Source organism: Accipiter gentilis, chromosome 7, assembly GCF_929443795.1.
Source record: "Accipiter gentilis chromosome 7, bAccGen1.1, whole genome shotgun sequence".
NCBI classification, from domain to species: domain Eukaryota; kingdom Metazoa; phylum Chordata; class Aves; order Accipitriformes; family Accipitridae; genus Astur; species Astur gentilis.
The window spans coordinates 13248971-13270450 of NC_064886.1; the positions used below are offsets into that span (position 1 = coordinate 13248971).

Here is a 21480-nt window from a genome sequence, read left to right on the forward strand (position 1 = left end):
AGGGCAATGGGTACACTTGTCTCTGGAGGAAAAAGGGATGAGAGTGGATGAGCTCTGTGTGCTGGAAGCTTAACTGCCTAGTCTGAACAGGTTTGTGTGTTTGGGTTTGGTTTTTTTTTCTGTGTTGGTGTTTTGTGTAATTGTGGAACAAAGTGGTTTAGAGTGGTTGGGAGGAATTCAAGATTTTTCTGATGGAACAACTCAAATATGCTCTAGTACTGCAACACAGCTGTAAAGTTTATCACACAACTATGCTGTTCACCTGTTTCATGTGTGGTCGTTTTGTTTCCATTTTAGTAGCTGCAGGTGTCTCTAACAATATCCACAGGTACAATGTGACTGGTGTACGTGGGGACAGTGAAACTTGCCTTCACTTTAAATCAAAATTTCACTGGTTGTCTTTCTTTTTTTGTTGTTTTTTTGTTTTGTTTTGTTGTTTTTTGTGTTTTTTTTTTGTTTCAGGACTTGATTTCATTGGGGGTGAGGGGTCAAATTATCCCCGAAAATTTGACACTGCTCCTGGTACGAAACATCCAGGTGCATTAACTACCCCGGATACCTTTACTTTATAGCTTTTTTAAAAAAAAACAAACTGAAATATCTGTGGATATGTTCTTCTTCTCTCTCTTAATTTGTTAATTTTAATGAATATTTTACACTTGTTCTGACTGTGCTTTTACTAATGCTGACACCATGAATGTAAATTGGGAGAGGTTAACCCAAATTCTTGTGGATTATGTAAATTTTAACTTCAGCCACTGCTTCTCGGCACCCAGAGCAGCTCCGTGTCCGCAGCACTGAGGACAGAGTCTCCCATCCAAGGGCAGGAACTGTGAGGCAGCTTAGTTGTATTCTGCTTGTCTCACATCCAGAAAGCTGTTGACTTGCTGTTGTCCTTGTGCCATTTCCCTGGTGTGGCAGTTCAGTTCTTCAGTGATTACTTCACTGGCCTCCCTGCTATGTTTCTGCTTAGGGTCAAAACACTGCTGCAAGGGGAATTAGTCTCAGTAAACTATCTCAGTGCTTTGCCTCTGCTTACAGTTACCTCTTGATGTGCTTGATGGCTGCTATGGCATGCTCTTGCTGCCTGGCTGCTCTTCTTCACCTGAGCAGACCTGCCCTGCAGTTGAAGATGACGGTGGATTTTGAGATGACTGGGATGCTTGATGGCAAAGCTGCTCAGTGCCTGGCCACTTTATTTCCTGCTCTTACATCTTTGTGCCTTATGAAGCCAAGAGACACCCATGAGATGATCCAGTTTGTCTTATATCTACTGAATCCCACTGGTGTCCATAACAAGGCCAAAATTGTGTTTGACTAATGTCTTCATCTAACCTGAGGTCTGGAAGTCGAGGCGAAGGGCCCTTCTGGAGGAACTTGCCACTTTGCTCTTGAAGGTTAGGACAGGAGGAGGAGTGTTGAGGCTGTAGAGTCTCTGTTGCAGGGGCCCAGAAGCAGACATACTTGGAGTGCTTCTGTTGCTTTGGAGCATCTCCTGGTTCTCATCTCTGGGTTAATCTTTAACTCTTGCAGGCAGCACAAGGCCGTCTGCTCCAGTGCTGCCATTGTGTTTTTGCCACACTTTGGCTTTGTTTGGATTAACATTCCTTTGAGGTGCCGACTGGGGGGATTTGGGTCTGTCACCCTTCCAGGCTGGTGCATGGAACATGTATGCAGTCATTGAGATAGTGGCAGACTACCTGATGAGCTGTGGGAGGAGCAAGCTGGTTGCTTATCTCCCAGTTGAAAATTAAAAGATAGTGTATTGGGGAGGTAAAAAAAAAATAAATCTTGAAGACACATTGGGATTTTTTTTCTTCAGCACATTCATATTTGCAAATGCCTGTTGACTTTTATTTTTTTCCCTTTTTCTAGTTTGAGGAGCTAAAGACCAGTGGCTCTTTGAAGGGATTTCTTAAAGGAGAGAGAAGGGATTGCCATTCGGAAGACAACACTTCTGAAATGATGATAGAAGTCTCAGGGCATTACTTGCATTGCAGCTCTTTCCTTTGGAAGAGCTTGATGGAGAGCAATACACTCGTTTTCTTTTAAAAAAACTAAACACACTGTGCTGGTTAGGAAGCTTTCTGGAGCATTTCTGGCAAATGCCTGGCTGTACATTATAGGTCTTTGGTTTTCCATTTGTCCCTTCGTGTGTAAGGAGCACAAAGCCATGCTGAATAGGTGTCCATTACTCAAGAAGTAGACTTGCCAGGAAAGCCCCATCAATGGCTGCTCTTCATCTGCAGGATTTCCTTCTGCTTTTTGTGCTGCTTTGCTTTTCTTCTCATTTCCCCTAAGTGAGCAAGACTGAGAGCCCTGTGCAGTGCTCCTACGTGCACATACTCTTCTTGGGGCAACTCACCTGGCTTCCTGCTCTCCCCTGCCAACTGCCCAACTCACCCAAGCACCTCCAGCTCCCACTTCATCTCTTGAGTAAGGGTTGAGCTGGTAGAATCTTTATCATCTATGAAAATCTGGAAAGGAGCCTTCCTGCTACTGCTCTGAGGGCACCAAAAAATCTAAGGAATGATGGAATCTGGGTTTTTAAACCCCAGATGTGTTTTGCATTGAATGTGTTGAACTCCCCCTGATGCTTCTGCCTGGGGAGGAAGGGGTAGTGTGCCTTGAGACTCCTGGTACTCAGGGAAGTTATGTTGTTTTAATATCTGTGTTTCTAACATGAATATTAAAAAACCCACAATGATAATAATCCAGGAAGGCTTCTTGAATTGGCTCAACTTGTCAAGCAGAACAGAACACCCAACAAAATAACAATGAAAAAAGAATAATGGATAATATACTTATTTCATGCACTAAATCCCCCACTTCTAGCCAAGCAGTTGTTTAGATATTTTGGCCTCATAATTGAATTGTGTATGGGAATATCTGGTCTCTTCTTCCCCTCAAAATCTCAGCAAGCCTGATTGTGTCCTGCACAAGAATCCACAATGTTCTCATTCCCCATGTGCTGTGTTTTTGTGCTGTAAAAGGCTTTCAGCTTATAAAAGGGCTGATGCCAACTTGTTCCGTCCTTGTAAATGTCTCCAAGGTTAACTCTGGCTGTGTTGGGTTTTGTTCACCTGGTTTGCATGGGCTGAAAACAAGCTGTAAAAAACAGAGCTGCTTTTATGTTCTGAGGTTTTTGGGATGTAAAAAGCTCCTGCTTTCCCCCCACACCAAATTTTAAGTTGTCTAATGAATTCAGAAATCACCACATAATATTCAAAGTACTGAGGCTAAACTGTGATGGACGGAACAAGTTGAAGATGTGGCCAGCCAAAACTTCTTTTTCCAGTAATTTTGCTCTCATACAAATTGTGCTGTGCTGGATTGCGGCTGAAATCTTGTGCTTTTCTCCCTGATGTTTTAAGCTACTCACTTTGAGCATATCTCTGAAATTGGTCACAGAAAATGCAGGAATTGCGTAGTCCCTTAAATTTTCCTTTCTGATTCCCATTTGCCTATGCACAGGGAGTCCTGGTGCAGTGAGGTTTCACCATTTGGTGAGGGTGGGGGGTGCTGTGAGAGGAAGACAAACCATATGAATGGTTCAGTTGTCCCTGGGTTTTATAGAAACTTATGGTTTAACTGGGTGGTGAGGTCCTGCACAAGAGCTGGTGGGAAGCCCCTGAAGGAGATGCTCTGTCCAAGCTGCTGGGGTAACACTAACTGCTCATGGGCGCAGAAACTTGCAGCTACTGCAGTACAGGGGGAAATGAGGAAAGCAGCACAAGGAGGCTGGGGACGATGCCAGGGCTTCCTTGCCAAGCTCAGCTTCCCTGTTTGGTGTTGGGGGTGTGCATTGCCATAGCTGCCAGCCCAGTGGTCCATCTCTTTCAGCCTATCCTGCCCAAGCAATGCTGAGGTGATCCCATCATGGTACCTTGCCCATGAATCATGGGTTGGGGTCAACTGCTTAACTTGTCTGGTTGGCAAATAAAAATCCTCTTGGCTGCTTGCAAAGCTCCCCAGTGCTTCCCTGGCTCTTGGAGGTAGAGCTTTGATGCACACTTAACTTCTCTACCTGTTGTTATCTTGTAGGTGCATGGAGGGCTGCAACAGAAGAATGGGGTACAGAGGACTGGAATGAAGATGTAGGTACTCACCAAACACCTCTCCTCTGTGCCTGCTGGCAGGCTGCTGTCCTGTTTGTACACACACAGCTATGAGAGGATCGCAAAACCCATCCTCTGCAAACTATGGGCATAGCCCAAGCCAGGCTCCCAATTCTAGGAGCGATGATAAATAAGTAAACATTGCTGTTTCTAAAGTACATGTGTAGTAGAGCTTGTCATAGAAGCCTAAGACAGGAAGGGATCTCTCAGGCCATTGAGTCTGGTCCTCTCACTTCCTGCAACTGCATGATATAATTTTTCCATAAACTGGCCTGACTCCACACAAGATTCTTGCTCTGCTCCTCTGGTAGAATGGCAGTTTGGGAAGGTTTGCCTTTGATCCCCACCACATGCCACGGAGGAGGCAGCAGTGATTTCGTACATGAGTCACGTGCCTCTGCTGGTCCTTGTGATTTGGATTGAACAGAAACTCTTGGCTTTACCTTCAGACTTGCTCTTTGGTATGTCTCGTGGCTTTTTGTTCTCTGCCTGGTGTGTCCTTCAGGGGAGAATAGATGCTGTTATTACCTGCTTTTAATGCCTGTGTATCAGTTTCTTCTGAAATGGGCTTCAGTCCCTCTCTGAATCAAGGGAGAACTTATGTTCTTGCAAATGGGAGCAGGGTTGGCTTTTTTAGTATCATTGTTAGTTTTGCATGCTCATTTTTGCTAAGCCTACAGAATGGGCATGAAGGGAAAGCTTCTGCGTTCCAGGCACTATCTGAAGGAAGCTCTCCTGCTGTGTTTGGAGATGCAAGCAGCTTCTCTATCTGTTCAGTCAGGTCTCTGCTTGAAGAGAGCCTTTGATAGCCCTTCTTGCCTTCAGTGCGTGTGATATGCTCCCAGGGGTTCCTGATTCTGTTTTTAAATTCTTGCAGTTTAGTTGCTGGCAGCTCCTTAGTCTGGAATAAATGCTGTTCGCATTCAGATATGTTCCGGGCTAAATCACAGGTGGTCATTAAACCTCCCCTTCATTCATTTTTGAGCAATGTTAATTTCGCTTCCATAGTTGAAGTAGGTCTGTTGGTCTCTGGTTAGGTGAAGCTAGAATCACTGGAAGCTTAACTATGTGTGTCAAGCTTTTTTCTCTGACTTCTCTAGCAATGCTTGTATGTACCTGTGCAGTGGGTTTTGCAGATCAGTGCTGCATACCAACAATTCAGAACACCTGTCTTAAGACCCTAGCAGCCCTAGTGGATTTGTGGACTATGGGAGATTTGTAGAAGGATTTGGGTTTTTTTTTCCACTGGTAGGTGAGGTGACTTATGCGCTTGCCTGAGAACAAACAAATGAACTAGAAGCTGATTCTGATGGGAGCCAAATGTTAGAGGAGTTTAAGTCTAAACACTTAATTTCTTGAATCTTTCTGTGGCTGTTTGTCTCAAACGTTTGTGTGCTTTACTTGGAGTACTGAGGGGCTGTTCTCACTTTTGGATTATTTTTCCCTTTTTTTAATCTTTCAGCTGTCTGAGACAAAGATCTTCACTGCCTCCAACGTGTCTTCAGTGCCTCTGCCTGCCGAGAATGTGACAATCACAGCTGGACAGAGGTGGGAGCCCATGGCAATGCTGTTTATGTGGGAAAAGTGGTACACAAGTCCCAGAGCAATTTGCCATCTCAGACTAAATCTTGCCAGCTAGCTAAAATGCAGCAGCTCTGAATAAGATGAGATGGATTTAAATGGAAAAGTTGAGTTAGGAGTTTCCAGTCCTCATCCTGGATTAGAGTTTTCCTAGGCTCTGTTGCTGGTTCTTCAGATTTGGGGGCATTTTGCTGTGTTAAATTAACGGAAGACATGCTTTAAAATAGAAGGCCATGCAGGATCTTGCTTGGTCCTTTTGAAGTTGGTACTGGCTGTTGTGACTTAATGTTCTGCAGATTCATTCAATTTATAAAGTAAAAGCTATAAATTGTGAGGCTGGAGGTAGAATACCACTGGAAATGAGGGGTGTGACAGACCTCATGTTAACTTCAGTGGGTTATCTTCTTTCTTTATCCAGAATTGATCTTGCAGTCCTGCTAGGAAAGACGCCCTCTTCTATGGAGAATGAGTCAACAAACCTGGAGTCATCGCAGGCTCCTTCTCTGGCCCAGCCACTGGTGTTCAGCAATTCCAAGCAAAGTGCTATATCCCAGCCTGCTTCTGGTAACTCCTTCTCTCACCACAGCATGGTAAGGAAATACCAGTCTCTGCCAGCGTGCAGGTTTTAGCAGGTGTTGGTTTCCCTGACATTCTCTGTCTGCTTTTGGGCAATATGGGAAATACAGTTCTGACACCTGCTTGCTTCTTGTGGGTGGCAAAGTCATCCGCTTGGATGATTTGCCAGTCTGCTCTAAATCTAAAGGCATGAAGTCCATTGCTTAATTGGAAATAACTGGGATAATTCTTCCCCTGTTGCCCTTGTCAGACTTGCAACACTTGCTTCTTTCTTGCTCAGAGGAAAGGAAAAACTTGCAGTCCAGGGCTTGCATATTCAACCATTTGAGAAGTGGAACTGGTTGGGAGTTTGGTGTGGGATGAAATGCTGGCATTTACTGATACGTGAGGGAAGGAGGCACTGAATCTGAATCAGGGATGTGCACAGACCTGGGCAGATGCTTCTTTGTGGAACTTCAGTAAAAGAAATAAAAATTGTGCATTTAATGGTGAGATAGTTCAGGAAGGATTTCAAAACCACCTTAACTGTAAAGCCAAGTTCTTCTGATGGTTGTCTTTTTTTAGTGCAACTGAATGAATGTGAACATTCAGTTTTAGTTTTAGTTCATTTTTAAAGATCCTATATGTTAACTTCTTTTGTAAGCCTCCGTGACACTGTAAAATGCCATGGGTTGGGCAGCAGATAAGTGTACCTGCACTAACATGTGAGGCTGTGAGAGAAGTATGAGCTCTCCTTGCCAGCAGTGTCTCTGTGCATCTGGAGCTCAAGAGTGTTAAGCTGAGGCACCCAGTGAGAAGCAGCAGGGTACAGTGCATTCAGGCTTATGTTAAGAGATGCATCTGTCCTCTGAGCCAAGTTCCAAGCCAAGGGAGATGTTGACTTTGTTATTTCATTGCTGAAATTGCAGGTGAGCATGCTGGGGAAAGGGTTTGGAGATGTTGGGGAGGCCAAAGGCAGCAGTACCACAGGTTCTCAGTTCCTGGAGCAGTTCAAGACAGCCCAGGCTCTGGCTCAGCTGGCTGCTCAGCACACCCAGCCTGGTGGGAGCACCACTGCTTCTTCTTGGGACATGGGATCCACTACGCAGACCTCGTCTCTTGTGCAGTATGGTAAGGAAAAGCAGCATGGCTCCCCAAAGGGGAGCGTGTTCTCCCAGAACTGCAGAAATGCGCCACAAGCAGCTGTGTGAGGGATTCAGTGCAGGGCCAGATCACAAGTTGTGCTGGAGCAATTAATCGTGTGTGCAAGTTTGAGAGTAAAATGTAATAGTGCATGTGAGTCTTCCCTTGTTCCTTTTATACTTAGACCTGTTGAATCCATCTGCCTTCTGGTCATTCCAGTCAGCTTCAGGGCCAGGGATCTGGCATTCCCGAGACCCTCCTAGTGTGCAGAACTACTTCCTGGTGTAAAGCCGTGTAACAGAGAAGGGGTCTGAAAGTGGGCACCTCTGGAAAATAGTTCCCGAATACCAACATTTGTCAGTCTTATCGCGCTGCTGACCTGATGTTATGTTTTAAAGGAATGCGATTCTGGTGACTGTTAAATACCAAGTAGTAACTCTACCTCTGGGCTGGCATGAGGGAATAAACAGTGATTAAGAGAGGCTTCTGTTTTTCAGATGAGATGCTGAGCCCTGCTGTGGTTGAGTATTAGTGCCATTTTTTTCAGCTTGTGTGTTTTATTTCTTGCTATAGGGAAATGGCTCTGGTTCAAATCTAAGTGGAAGAAAAATCAAGCCCTGTCCTAGCAACAGTCAGTGTTGGCAGCTCCTGATCTTTTTAGACAAGGAGCCACAGAGGAGACTCAGAGAGAATAGAATTTGTTTTTTAATAAGCTTTGGTAAGGCTTAGGCAAAGGAGGAGGGTGATGCAGTTGTGCAAAGATGTGAGGGTGGGCAGCCCTGAGCAGCGGTGTTGCTTGGAGGATACACAGTACTTGCAGGGGAAAGAGGAGGCAATGAAATGCAGCAATGTTGGCAGAGAGGGGGAAGGAAGCAGCATCAGGCCTGTGGAGGACTCTGACATTCAGTGCCTCCACACAAGGGACTCTGGAGTCCAGCCTTCCTTGGAGGATGGAGGACTTCTGCAAGCTTGCTTTGTCCTGTAGAGGTGGTGGAAGGAGCTGAGGGCAGAAGGGCTTAAAAGGCTCGGTGTTGATGGTGGTGAGAGTGCAAGGCTGGGGGTGGAGATGCTGGGGTTCTCTGCTCTCTGATTTTAATGGGCTCAGGAGGAGTCGTAGTGTGAAATTATTTTATTTTTCTTGATGCTTAGAAGTGTCAGAACTTGTTTTAGTTTTAAGGAAACAAATCCTGCTAATTCAACTCTGTCTCTCCTGGTAGATCTCAAGAACCCAACAGACTCTTCTGTTCATAGTCCCTTCACCAAGCGTCAGGCCTTCACATCGACTTCAACCATGATAGAAGTGTTCATGCAGGAGAAACAACCTGTGGTGACGGCCTCCACAACCGTGCCGGCACCCCCTTCCTCACCGCTGCCCAGCAAAACCAATCCTGTTCCCCAGATGTCCCCAGGGTCTTCAGACAACCAGTCCTCCAGTCCCCAGCCAGCACAGCAGAAGCTGAAGCAGCAAAAGAAAAAAGCATCATTAACATCAAAGGTGCAGATCGATGGTGGGGAAGGAGGCATTGTATTGTGTTAGAGCTGCAGAAAAATCCATTTGGGCTGGTGAGGGAAGGGCTGGGCTTGGCCTGCTCTTAGCATTGGGTGTTTGTGGGGGTGACAGAAACGCTTGCCTGCCTGGGTTGAACAGTGTAATTCAGAGGATGGAAGCCTGTAACTACTGTCACATGCTGGGAAATGTGGATACTAAAGTAATTTTCTGTGCTGATCCCAGGGAGTGGTTGACCCTTTCTGTTGTTCCTCCCTTGCAGATTCCTGCGCTTGCAGTGGAAATGCCTGGCTCAGCAGATATCTCAGGGCTAAACCTGCAGTTTGGGGCATTACAGTTTGGTTCGGAGCCTGTTCTCGCGGAGTACGAATCGACGCCCACAACAAGCACCGCCGTTAGCCAATCTCAAAGCAGCCTGTACACCAGCACGGCTAGGTGAGGACCAGGTGTGAGGAAGGGAACAGTTAATCCAAGCAGGTAGCTTTGGAAGGTAGCTGGTCCTGTGGACTTTAGTTATCCTGCATACTAGTAGACCCTTTCTGACTGTGCCATGGTCACAAAGGGGGGACAACGTATGCAACAGCAAAGTGTAAGTTGCCAGCAGACTCATTCAGGCAGCTCTATGACTGACTGGCCTGTGGTACTTATACAGAAAGCATATGTTTCCTGCTGCTGTTTAACTGTTGCTGGAAACACAGGAGGGGAATCCCCAGTGCAACTGCCTCTTGTCCTTGGTGAACAGATTCTGTGTGCTTTGTCCTGCTTTTTGCCTGGCAAACTGGGATGCGATGGAGTAGGTGTATCTACGGTCATGATGCCTTGCCAAAGTGAAGTATTTCTGTCTTCTGTCGGGCTGACCCTTAGCATCTGGCCAGTCCCTTGAGTGCTGGGACCTGAGCAGTGGCAGCTCATGAAATGTCACCTGGAACGCAGCAGTGTTTTAGGCAAGGCTGCAGCTAGGTGCCAGCATCCTCCTGTGGTTGGGCTAGCCCTTTTCTGGGTATGTTTCTCTGCTTGGTTTGCATGGCTGCTTTGTGTGGTGCCTTTATGCTGATGCTTGGGGCTCTTTATTTTGAAGATTTGAAACTAAGACCCTACAGTCTGGGTCAGCAGCTTAGAGCAGGGCTGTTTTGGAGGAAAATGTAAACTTTTTTTTTTCCCCTTTGTAGTGAATCTTCATCCACAATTTCGTCCAATCAAAGCCAGGAGTCTGGTTACCAGAGCGGCACAATACAGACAGCAACGTTTACCTCCCAGAACAGCACTCAGGGACCACTGTATGAACAGAGATCCACCCAGACGAGGCGATACCCAAATTCAATCTCGTCCTCGCCCCAGAAAGATCTGACCCAGGCCAAGGTAGGGAAATAGCTTTGCTCACCCTTTGTGCTGAGTAAGCATAGCATGCGAAGCACTGTCTCGGGGGAAGCTAAGTGGTTTATCAAGTGTTTCTGTGATCCTCCAGCCTCACCATGTGGCTTGCAGACTCTCATGAGAGCTTTCTCCTCGCTGCTACTAGAGTCCTTAGGTCCATTACTTACGTGGGGCTGGGCCAGTGGGGTTAACAGCAGTTAAGTTGTGTTTGCAGGCCATGTCATGTCATGCATAATTACCCTGCTGCAGAGTGGCATTCAGGCTAAGGATTTAGTTTTGTCTTAAAGATTCAATTCTTGCATGTTGCACACAAGTTCAGTAACATCAATTTTGGCTAACGAACTTGGGTTGAGGATGTTGAGCCAGTCTACCAGCAGCAGAGAAACTTCATGCACTGCTTTCTCAAATATGTGCTTGGGGGTCATGCTGGCATGGTGCTAGTCAAGCTTGGGACTGACCCTGACACAATCTGGTGATACGTGTTGGTAGCATGCCTTTTTTTCACAACTGAGGAGGGAGTGTGGGAGGGGGCTGACACTAGAACTGCCTCTGGAAACGAGCAGCTGCAATGCCCAGTATTCTTTTTTCTCTTCTTCCTCAGAATGGTTTCAGTTCTGTACAACCCACGCCATTACAAACCACACAGGCTGTTGAAGGTAAGAGTCTGTCAGTGCAGTGGGTGTCCTGAGTCCCTTGTACTGCTCGTATTTTTTGCTTTGGATGAAAAGCTTTATCTGTGCTAGAAGAAAGTCCTTTCCCTCCTGGGCTAATTGCTGCCACTCAGATTATTTGCTTGCCTTGAAATGTTCAGCTTTCTGCTGATGGATACATGAGATCCTTGATGAGTCACTCCCTGATGACAGTAATTTACTCTGATTTGTTTGTGAAAGGCACCTCATCTGTAGGTCTTGAACCTCTTTGCAGAGCTGATAGTGGTGTTGGGGTAAAGTCAGACACAGAACACAATCATGCTGTCACAAGTGTGTAACTGGTTGGCAGCAGTGAGGGAAGCCCCAGATCTCCCTGCTCCTCTATCTGAGCCTTTGTTGATCCTCACCACTGAATTGCCCTCCAGGAGCTTGTAGTAGCTCCCCCTAACCCAAAGCTTTTGTTCACAGGTGCTACAGGCCCCGCAGTGAAATCCGATTCCCCTTCTGCTCCCAGTATTGCGCCTCTCAATGATGGGGTATCTGCCTCATCCTTGCTGACGACAGCCAGCCAACACTCGACAGCTCTGAGCAGCCTGAGCCACAGTGAGGAACTCCCTAGTACGACCACCACCCAACTCAGCAGGTGAGCAAGTGTGGTGGATGGATTTCTAGAGAAGCAGAACAGACATCAAAGTCTGTCTCATGCAGTGGGGAAGACTGAGATGACTCATCCCATCTGAGCAGATGGGGAATGGGAACTGCCCTGGTGCTACCACCAGTGGTGGCTCTCGCATCTTGGTTTGACAACCTTTTATTCCTCCTTCCGCAGTACATTACCCACCCAGCAGAACAGTCTGTCCTCATCCACATCCTCTGGGCGAACGTCAACCTCAACTCTTCTGGTGAGTCTAGGTGTGCTCTAGTGCTTCTGCAGCAGAATAAATCTCCCTGCTGCAACTGCAGTGTTCAGCCCTGCTTCTTCCAGCAAACAGACGTGTTGGGACACAGCCGCACAAGAGACTTGGAAGCATTAGGGGTTGGCTGCTATCAGGACTTTGGACTTAAGCCAGATGCAAAGCAGGTTTCTTTGTAGCCTGCAGCAGCTGAGTTTGTTGCAGGCTCTTGGGAACGGCCGGGTGCAGACAGAGCTGTGCAATATTTTATGTAGACACTGTCTTGCAATATTTCTGCACTCAATTACATCTGCCTGGTCCCCTAACTCTCTTCCCTTCCTTCCTTAGCACACAAGTGTGGAGAGTGAAGCAAGCCTCCATTCTTCTGCTAGCACTTTCTCCACCTCCTCCAGCACAGTGTCAGCCGCCCCACCAGTTGTAAGTGCTTCATCCAGTCTCAGCAGTGTCAGCAGCCTGGGCCTCAGCCTCAGTAGTAACTCCACGGTGACAGCCTCAACTCGCAGTTCTGTTGCAACAACATCAGGTACTTTCCTGGGTACTGCTAAACAGGAGGAGGGTGTGGGGGCTGAGAGAGACAGCTCCTGCTGTTTGCTTCACTGTGGATCTTTTGCTTTCTTTTCCTTTTTCAGGAAAAGCCCCTCCCAATCTCCCTCCTGGAGTCCCACCGTTGTTGCCTAATCCGTACATCATGGCTCCAGGCTTGCTACACGCCTATCCGGTGAGTGGGATGACTGGCTCTTTGCAGTCATGTTATGCCACTAGATCACTCCTAGCTCTGTCTTCAGCTAGCAAGGAGGAAGGTAGTATAGTAGAGAAACCAAAAACCGTAACATCGGCTCAGTAGGACTGCCTTGGATGGGAAAAGTTTGGACCTGCTGTTTTCCATAAAACAGTAGCAGAGGAAATCCATGTGCCTGTGGGGGGAAATGTCTGTAATTCTGGTCACCCCAGAGCAGATCCTGTCTGCCTGTTCTCTACAGCTTCCCTAGCCTTTGGGGAGCAACAGCCCTTGGTCAGAACGCAGCTCATGGAAGTGTGGAGCTGTATTAGCAACATGGTATGACAAAGGCCAGTCAGAACAAGGGTGACTACTGCTACAAAGTCTAGGGGTGTGTCACAGCCCTCTTCTGAAGGTGAGGACAGATTTCAGTGCTGGAATAATTTCTAGAGGGAAATCATCAAGTGCGTTTGTAGTCTGGAGCAGCAGTGCTACACGTTGGTGCTCAGTCTTCATTTGAGCAGCTCATAAACACTGCTGGCAGTGTCAGTCTTACAGTAGTGAATGCTGGCTGTCTGTACCTAGGTAATTGCGTAGCCTCTGATTGTCTGCTTCTGGCTTTCTCTCACATTTATCTAAATGTTTAATCTAAATTAGGTAAGTGTCTTTACCTAGTCCGTGTCCCTAACATTATCTCCTGCTCTTTTTCTAGCCACAGGTGTATGGATATGATGACTTGCAAATGCTCCAGACGAGATTCCCTTTGGTGAGTACTGAAGACTGACATGGACCCACCATATCCATTGACCTAACAGCTCACTGTTGCTGCATGCTTTGAGTGTACAGACAGGTCAGGCTGTGAGGTAGTCCTGAAGTGCTGGCAAAACAGGGTGCTAAATGGGTGCACCTCTCCCTGGCAGTCATAAGGAGTTAATCATGTGCTCCTTTGCACTTGGGGAGTTAGAAGCACTAGTTATTCAGACAGTGGTATCAATGGTGGGGCTAGGGAATGTGAGAGCTACAGCAGGCAGAGCTGTTTTGCCTGACAGTGGTGTGATGAGCTGCTGTAGATACTTTCCTCTGATCCTTGAAAGAGGCAGTGACTAAACACTTTCATGAGAATGGGCTTTATTTAGCAATACTATGTGTCCCTTGTGAAGTGGAGGGGAAGGTACAGGCAGTTTAAGGACTGCATACCAGTAGACCTTATCTGGTTCTTCTAATAGCCAGATGAGGGGGATGGTGCATGCTACAAAAAACTGGGATTGCTGTAGGCTGTGATCAGCCTCGATGTGGCTGATTGAACTGCAATGCTCCCAACATATCCAGCAGCTGCAGTCCAGAAATTCTTCTTTTCCAAAAGATACTGCTTTGCATCTTCGGACAGAGCTCATAAAACTTCTTCTCCTTTTTTTTTTTTATTCTTCAGGATTACTACAGCATCCCATTCCCTACACCCACCACCCCGCTGACTGGAAGAGATGGCAGCCTGAGCAGCAATCCATACTCTGGTAGGGAAAAAGACTGCTCTGATTACATATCCCATCAGGTGTTCATGCTGCTCCTTACTAGTTTCCTGTGCCGTTGTCCACTGGAGCTATGTCTGCACCAGCCTCCTGCACTGGCTTTGGTCTAGAGCACGTTTCAGCAGCTAAATTCTTGACATCTTTTTGATCATCTGGTCATGTCAAGGCATGTTACCAGGAAGATGTGGACAAGTAGGATTTAATGCAGCAGTTGGAAAGGGAGTGAGGAAGGGCTGAAGTAATCTGTGGGGTGTAAAACTGGAGAACTGCTTTTCAGGTCGTCGTGAGACAGGGGTTAAGCAGTGCTTCTAAGCCCTTAGAGTAAAAATGCAAACACAAAATCTGGAGAAATTAAGGGCTTTTTTTAATCTATGCGACAGTCTCATGGAGGAAGAAAACAGGGTGTTTAGGACCTGTCAAAATCAAACCAAATGCTCAGTAGGTGGCTGATCTCTCACTGACCTTGGTAGATGCTCTTAATCACACTGCTGATTTGCAGTGGGCAGTAGTTGTGCTGAGCTTTCATGTGCTTTAGGAATTGTTGCACTTTGTTTGATCGCTCTTTTTCCAGCACCACTTCTCCCCTGCTACAGCAGGAGCTTTTTTGTGGGGAAGTGCTTTTGCCTGGCATGCTGAGCCTGAAATCCCAAGCTTAGAGTGCAGCACTGCTGCATGCATAGTTTGCCAAGTTAACATCGGTGATGATTGTTTGCGGCTATCCTGGACTCACTTGTGAGCTGGGCAGCACTGTGAAATTCACTGGCTTACTGTGTGAGCTCTGAATAGGGAGCCTGTTTGCATGGAAGAGCAGAGCAGGTGCTCATAAAGAACAGCAAAGGGAGCTTCCCCGAGCCTGCAGCCAAGCCCTTGCACAGTGCCCAGTCTGGGAAGAGAGAAGGCGATATTTCTGAGTACTTTCTGTGGGCTGCTGGGCCTCTGCAGCAGCGTTTGATTTGGTGCCGCCAGCAAGAGAGAGGGACATGTGTGAGCCTTGCTGTAAAAAGGGGCCATTCACACATCCTCAACTGGAAGAGATTTGACTCTCCTCTTCAATGAGGAGCTGTTTGCTGGTAGGACAGGGCCCCCAGGCTGCTGCCCTAGGCTCAGGTCTGGCGCTGGAGAGAGTTGAGTTTTGTTCAGGCCTGCTGCTGATGCATGGAGGGAGCTTGGGGAGAGCTCTATCATCTGGGCTCTGTTGCTGTGAAGGCAGCCAGTGGCATGTTTATCCAGTGCCGGATCGAAGGCTGACATCAGGTAGTTCAGCACTGTAGCTTAGCTGCTGGGGGTTTCCCTTCCCCTTTGAAGTCCTCCTCTCAGGGATGAGAACAGCAATTAACAGCTTAGCCTTATCAGTGTTCAAGGGTCTGAGAGCTTGTGAGGGCTGTAGTTCTTAGTAGCTGTAGTAGGGGCGTTGGTCAAGTCACTGTTGATCAAAAGGCTGGGTCACCTTTGGGCTGAGCTAGAATGTGCCAGGATTTGACACTTATGTTCTTAAGTCTCCTTTCATCTCCTGTATTCCAGGTGACTTAACAAAATTTGGCCGAGGTGATGCCTCTTCCCCTGCTCCTGCAACGACTTTGGCCCAGCCTCAGCAGAGCCAGACCCAGACTCACCACACCACGCAGCAGACGTTCCTGAACCCAGCGCTGCCTCCTGGCTACAGTTACACCAGTCTGCCGTACTACACAGGGGTACCAGGGCTCCCCAGCACCTTCCAATACGGGCCCGCTGTGTTCCCTGTGAGTTTCCCAGAGGCAGGGTGTGGGATTCGGGCAGGAGGGTGTCCTGGTTTCAGCTGGGATAGAGTTAATTGTCTTCCTAGAAGCTGGTACAGTGCTATGTTTTGAGTTCAGTGTGTGAAGAATGTTGATAACACTGATGTTTTCAGTTGTTGCTCAGTAGTGTTTAGTCTAAAGTCAAGGATTTTTCAGCTTCTCAAGCCCAGCCAGCGAGAAAGCTGGAGGGGCACAAGAAGTTGGCACAGGACACAGCCAGGGCAGCTGACCCAAACTGGCCAACAGGGTATTCTATACCATGTGATGTCACATCTAGTATATAAACTGGGGAGAGTGGGGGCAGGGGGGAATTGCCGCTCGGGGACTAACTGGGTGTCAGTCGGCAGGTGGTGAGCAATTGCACTGTACATCATTTGTACATTCCAATCCTTTTATCATTACTGTTGTCATTTTATTAGTGTTATCATTATCATTAGTAGTTTCTTCTTTTCTGTTCTATTAAACGTTCTTATCTCAACCCACGAGTTTTACTTCTCTTCCCATTTTCTCCCCCATCCCGCTGGGTGGGGGGGAGTGAGCGACTGCGTGGTGCTTAGTTGCTGGCTGGGGTTAAACCACGAGAGAGGTCAAGGCAGCAAAGCCTCTCCTTACTCTGCTTCTCTCCTTTCTGTAGGTTGCTCCTACCTCTTCCAAGCAGCATGGTGTGAATGTCAGCGTCAACGCATCAGCAACCCCTTTTCAGCAGCCCAGCGGCTATGGCTCTCACGGATACAGCACTGGTAAGAGATCCAACAGAGCATCTTTCTCAGCAGCAGTTACTGACAGTGGCAGGGCTCGTTCAATCTCACTGGCTGTGTAAAGGGACTGCTCTCTTCCTGCCTCTAGCAGTAAGGGAGGAGAATGGCTGTGGTGCAACTTGCAGGTCATTTGATTCTCCTTGGAAAGGCCCAGGCTTGTTCTGCACCCAAGTCTGGAGCAGGTTTGAGGGGTACAGAGCACTTCACGGCCTTCCTCTGTGCCCAGCAGCTGGATGGCTGGAGCCTTGGACTCATGTCAGAGAGCTTAAGCAGCTGAATTGTTCGGGTTTTGTTTGGTTCTTTTGTTGGTTTGGTGGTTTTTTTTACAGTCTCTGTCATCAATAGAACAATAATTATTCCAGATTTGAGCCTGGGAACTTGTTTGACTCCTGTATTTGGCAAATGCATGCTTTCTAGAGAAGTGTCCTTCTTGATTCAAAGATGCAACAAGCTCATGAACTTGCCACTTGTCTTGGTACTGGGTTTCACTGGTTAGTGTCTGGCTCATCTAAAAAGGGCCTGCATTTGGGTTCCTCTTCCAGCTTTTAAATTCCTGTTGTGCCTTTTTTTCACTACATTAGAGCCCTTCAAGACACTATTTTCTCTTTGCAAAGATACTAAAGCTCTGTACCAGGCCACCTGGTACTGAGTCTTTCAAACCTTTTTAATTTCAACACTTTTTCTGGGCCTTAAATGATTTCTGAGAGTTTCTTCTGTACCACCAGCTTTTTGGAAACTACCAGCATCAATTGCAGGTTGTGTGCCAGTGTTGCCAGTCATTGCACCAACCATCCCATCCACAGATGCCTGTTCTGCATCTAAGGAGCTCTCAGGCCATTCTTGCTACTGCATCATGCTGGGAGTTTATCTCGTCTGTCTGCTGTATTCTCCCTGCTCTTCTCAGAGTTGCTATTTTGTGGGCTCTTCAAGAATGTGCATTTCTCTGGGTGGCAGCAGGCCCCTAAATTTGTTTCTGGAGGTATTCAGAAACTCCTTGTGTCCAGAGCAAAAGAACTTGTATTCGTACAGACACTTTGCAGCTTAGCCTTGCCAAGACCCTGCTCCCTAGGATGATGTCTGTCTCCAAACCTCACCTGGCTACCAGGCCACTAGGGCTCTCCACCTCCTGTTGCTGGCATTGGCAGCAAGAGCTCCTGCTGCTACTAGTGGCTGCTGTCTAATGCTCACTTGCCTTTCGTTCTCCCCAGGTGTATCCGTGACATCCAGTAATACAGGAGTGCCAGACATCTCGGGCTCCGTCTACTCCAAAACTCAGGTTAGTGTCTGATGTGTGCTCCAGGAAAGCGCCACTTTGCTGGGGAGCGGAAGCCCAGCTCTGAGACAGCCTCCCTGGGCAATGAAGTCTCTTCCCCTTGGAGCAGCCAGTCAGGGAGAAGGGAACTGCTCAGCCTTTCCCAACTTTTAGCAATTCCAAGCCCAGAAAGAGCCACAGGCAGAGACTCTGTCCGTTCTCTGCACTATGCACTGACTCCCAGGCCCAGGACTTGTAGAGCTGGGAAGAGGCACACTGCCAGCCAGGGGCAGGGGAGCACTGCCCAGGTCCCAGCCCTTACTCTGTCATTGGCGTCTTCTCCTCAGCAATCCTTCGAGAAGCAGGGATTTCACACTGGAACCCCGGCAGCCTCCTTCAATCTGCCTTCGGCGCTGGGCAGCGGCGGCCCCATCAACCCTGCAACGGCAGCGGCATACCCCCCCACTCCTTTCATGCACATCCTGACCCCGCATCAGCAGCCCCACTCGCAGATCCTCCACCACCACCTGCAGCAGGATGGGCAGGTAAGCAACCCTCCCGGCCCCCCCGGCCCTTGCTGGGGTATCTCCTAGGGCTCTTGCTCCACCCCACCCCAGCCCCCCTCTCCCTCCCTCCCTCACGCCCTGCGGCGGACACACGCGGTGACACGCACATGCTCACACCTGCACATACACACAGGGCCGATAAGAGGATGAGGTGAGGAAGGCCCGGGGTGCACTCCACTGGGGGGTACTCGGCACAGCCCCCTTGCTGCCGGGCTGTACCAGGTACGGTCGGGTAGTGCCCCTTCACGCAGACATGCCTGGTACGCCCTGACCTCCCCCTTCCTCGGAGTGGTGGCTCCGCAGGCCGGCAGCGAAGGGGTTACTCGCCACAGCCATGACCCCACCGTAGCTTTCAGGTCTAACCTTGGATTTCTATTGTCATAGTTTGTCCCTTTATTTTACATATCCTGGTACTGCAACAGCTTCCATATTTGCAGATGATACTGTGCTGCCAACGCCAGCAGGAAGACCAGGTAATGAACCTCTCTGATAATGCATTGCACTTGCCCTGGGGTCTCCCCCTGCCCCTAAGGCCCCCCAGGCTCATGTAGCCCTTTCCTTCTCCCCCTGTGGCCCTGCCAGGCGAGGAGAGAGGCCCTCAGTCAGTTTGTGCACACACACACACCCGCGCGCACAGACACACACTCCCCTGCTCGAACCCTTCCCTTCCTTTTCCCCCCTCCCTGTTGGGCGGCAGCCCCTGCAGAGCTGCCAGGGCCTTTGCTGCCTGTGGTCCTGGCATGGTGCTGGTCTGGAGGAAGGTGCAGAGCGGAGGGGAGGGTCCTGTGGCTGCTGGGGCAGCAGGTAGCATGCCACGAGGGCCACTGGCCAGCTGCTTGCTGCAGGAGGCAGCTGGTGCCCTGGTGCCAGTGGCCCCAGAGAGCTTGTGCTGGGCTGAGGCGGGTCAGCGAGCGCCAAGGAGCCGTAGCCCACAGTGCCTGTGGTCTGGACCTGTCCTGTGGGGGACGGCAGTGCCTGCGGCTGAGCAGCCCAAGGCACGCCAGCATCGCCCTGCGGAGCAGGCTGGGGTTGGAACCCCAGAGACGGTGGCACCGGTTCCCCTGCAATAACCCCCTGCTTCTCCTTCTCGCCCCCCGCCCCCTTCCTGCAGGGTGGCTCTGGGCAGCGCAGCCAAGGCAGCTCCATCCCCCAGAAATCCCAGGCCAACAAGTCTGCCTACAACAGCTACAGCTGGGGAGCCAACTGAGGCCGGGGCGGCCGTCGCCCACCACTTGCTTCCAGAAGAGAATCCCACCGAACCTGACGTCAAAGGATCCCGGGGAGGAGAGCGCCCTGCCACGGGGCAGCGTCTGGGCCCCGCAGCCCCTGGGCAGGGCAGGCCAGCAGGCTGCTCTGCGTTGTCTGTCTTCAGCCATCTTTCCTGTTGTATGTAATATAGAATTTGTATTTTTCTTTTTTTTTCTCCTCCCTGCCCCCCCGCATTCAGATTCTGAACCGTTTGCCGTAGGGGCCTTTTTTGGTTTTTACTCCTTTCTCCCCTCTCCCACTACCTCCTGCTGCCCCAGAACCTCTCGGATCCAAAGGAGTGGAAGCTGCAAGTCGCCTACAGCAAACCCCCTTATTATTAGGAATAAGAACAGTAATTGATATGAACAGCATTGTAAGATGAATTAGTTGAAGTGGTTTTTTGTACCGTGTTCTAAATTTAATGGATAAATGTGTCTTGTATATAAAAACAAAAACCCCATGCCGTCCTGTAGTTCTCTCATTTCCTCGCCCACCCTCTGCTGCTCTCTGCCACGGGCCCAGAGGAGCCCTGGAGGGCACCCCCCAATTTTACGTTCTCCATCTGCACCCCCTCCCTCCCTGCGGGCCCCGAGCGCAGGTCCTGCCCCTCCTTGCACGCTGTAAGTATCTTCTGCTTCTGCTTTTGAGGGTTTTTTTGGTCTTTTTTTTTTCTATGCAGTCCAGATCTTGTATTTTTCAGTTTGAACTGGTCACTTCAACTGAAAGCCCCCGTGTGGGTGATTTACTAAAGAGAATAAAGATCACAAAGTGATGTGTGTATTTTTTAATACCTACCTTCTCAGCCTGGTTCCGTATTTTTGGTGCAGGATGTGGAAGGCCCTGGGGCAAGGGTAAAGGGAGCAGTTCTGCCCACTCCTCCCTGGCTTTTGATTCTCACCCCCCCCTTTTGTGGATTTTTCCTCTTCCCAGCTGCTGCGCTAGGCACCAGACTCCCAGCACAGGGATGTTGTCATCTTCCTCCCTGTTGTTTCCCTGGACCAGGGATCCCCACCTTCCCTTTCTCCTCTTCCCCCTGCCAGGTGCACAGCTGCCCTCCACCTGGGGCTTGTGCTGTCCCAGTTGTCTCCTGCTCTGGTGCTGCTGGTGCAGCCCCCCCGAGGTTTGGGGGTGCTCCCTAACCCCCTCCTCCCCACAAGAGCCTCCCAAAAGGACTGGTTGTCATGGGAGGGGGGGGAGCCTAGCGCAGGGGAGGAGAACAGTACCACTGCTGTGGTGGCCAGAGTCCATGGGTGCTGAGCTGCCTTCCAGCCCTGTAGTCCCCATCACCCTGGAGGGGCTGAGCTGTGAGGTAAGGGGCTGGGGGCTTGGGGGGGTCCCTGCTACAGTGGTAGGGGGGAGGGGGACAAAGCTGGGGCTGGCTTGAGCCCCCTCCCAGTGCTCTGGAGGCCTAGTGGTGTATTGTGGGCTGCACTGGTGGGGCTCGGGGGCGGGGGGGGGGGGGCACAGAGGAAGCCCGGGCACCTGCTGGGGCTGAGGGATCCCCGGGTGGTGCAGGATGGAGCCCAATGCCTCCCCCCCATCGCGGTGCTGTACCGGCCCCGCACCATCGCTGCCGACCCCGGCAGCCCCCCTCCGGGGGACCTCCCGGGGCCAGGCCTCTGCCCTCGAGGCTGCCGGCGCCAGGGCCCGCCGCTCCCAGGCGGCCTCGGGAGCTGGACAGAGAAACCTGGGGCCGGTGGATGACGCTCCCGGGCGTTTCGGGGACAGCACGGGCCTGGCGGCCGGAGCGAGAGGCCTCGGAGCTGCCCCGGAGCCTGGGGCGGCCGGGTGGGGA

At 49.6% G+C, this 21480-nt stretch overlaps 1 protein-coding gene and 1 non-coding gene across 16 annotated transcripts in view; both read left to right on the forward strand.

Moving 5' to 3' along the window:
- Positions 1–20455, forward strand: part of UBAP2L (ubiquitin associated protein 2 like) — a 31233-nt gene extending 10778 nt beyond the window's left edge. For 4 of the 15 annotated variants that reach the window (XM_049804812.1, XM_049804818.1, XM_049804813.1 and 1 more), the window contains 21 exons: positions 463–537; positions 4045–4097; positions 5581–5666; positions 6118–6289; positions 7184–7385; positions 8615–8892; positions 9167–9339; positions 10074–10263; positions 10880–10934; positions 11397–11571; positions 11758–11830; positions 12170–12365; positions 12472–12560; positions 13273–13326; positions 13990–14071; positions 15608–15825; positions 16496–16601; positions 17828–17895; positions 18219–18416; positions 18860–18910; positions 19549–20455. In XM_049804812.1, the coding sequence (XP_049660769.1) occupies positions 463–537; positions 4045–4097; positions 5581–5666; positions 6118–6289; positions 7184–7385; positions 8615–8892; positions 9167–9339; positions 10074–10263; positions 10880–10934; positions 11397–11571; positions 11758–11830; positions 12170–12365; positions 12472–12560; positions 13273–13326; positions 13990–14071; positions 15608–15825; positions 16496–16601; positions 17828–17895; positions 18219–18416; positions 18860–18910; positions 19549–19644 (2690 nt within the window). In that variant the 3' untranslated portion in view covers positions 19645–20455. The remainder of the gene's footprint in view (positions 1–462; positions 538–4044; positions 4098–5580; positions 5667–6117; positions 6290–7183; positions 7386–8614; positions 8893–9166; positions 9340–10073; positions 10264–10879; positions 10935–11396; positions 11572–11757; positions 11831–12169; positions 12366–12471; positions 12561–13272; positions 13327–13989; positions 14072–15607; positions 15826–16495; positions 16602–17827; positions 17896–18218; positions 18417–18859; positions 18911–19548) is intronic. The other 11 variants (XM_049804815.1, XM_049804814.1, XM_049804816.1 and 8 more) reach the window with 11 other exon arrangements.
- Positions 13750–13885, forward strand: LOC126041410 (small nucleolar RNA SNORA58). Its single transcript, XR_007506850.1, has one exon. It is a non-coding gene; the product is annotated as a small nucleolar RNA SNORA58 (small nucleolar RNA).
- Positions 20456–21480: the final 1025 nt, after the last annotated feature.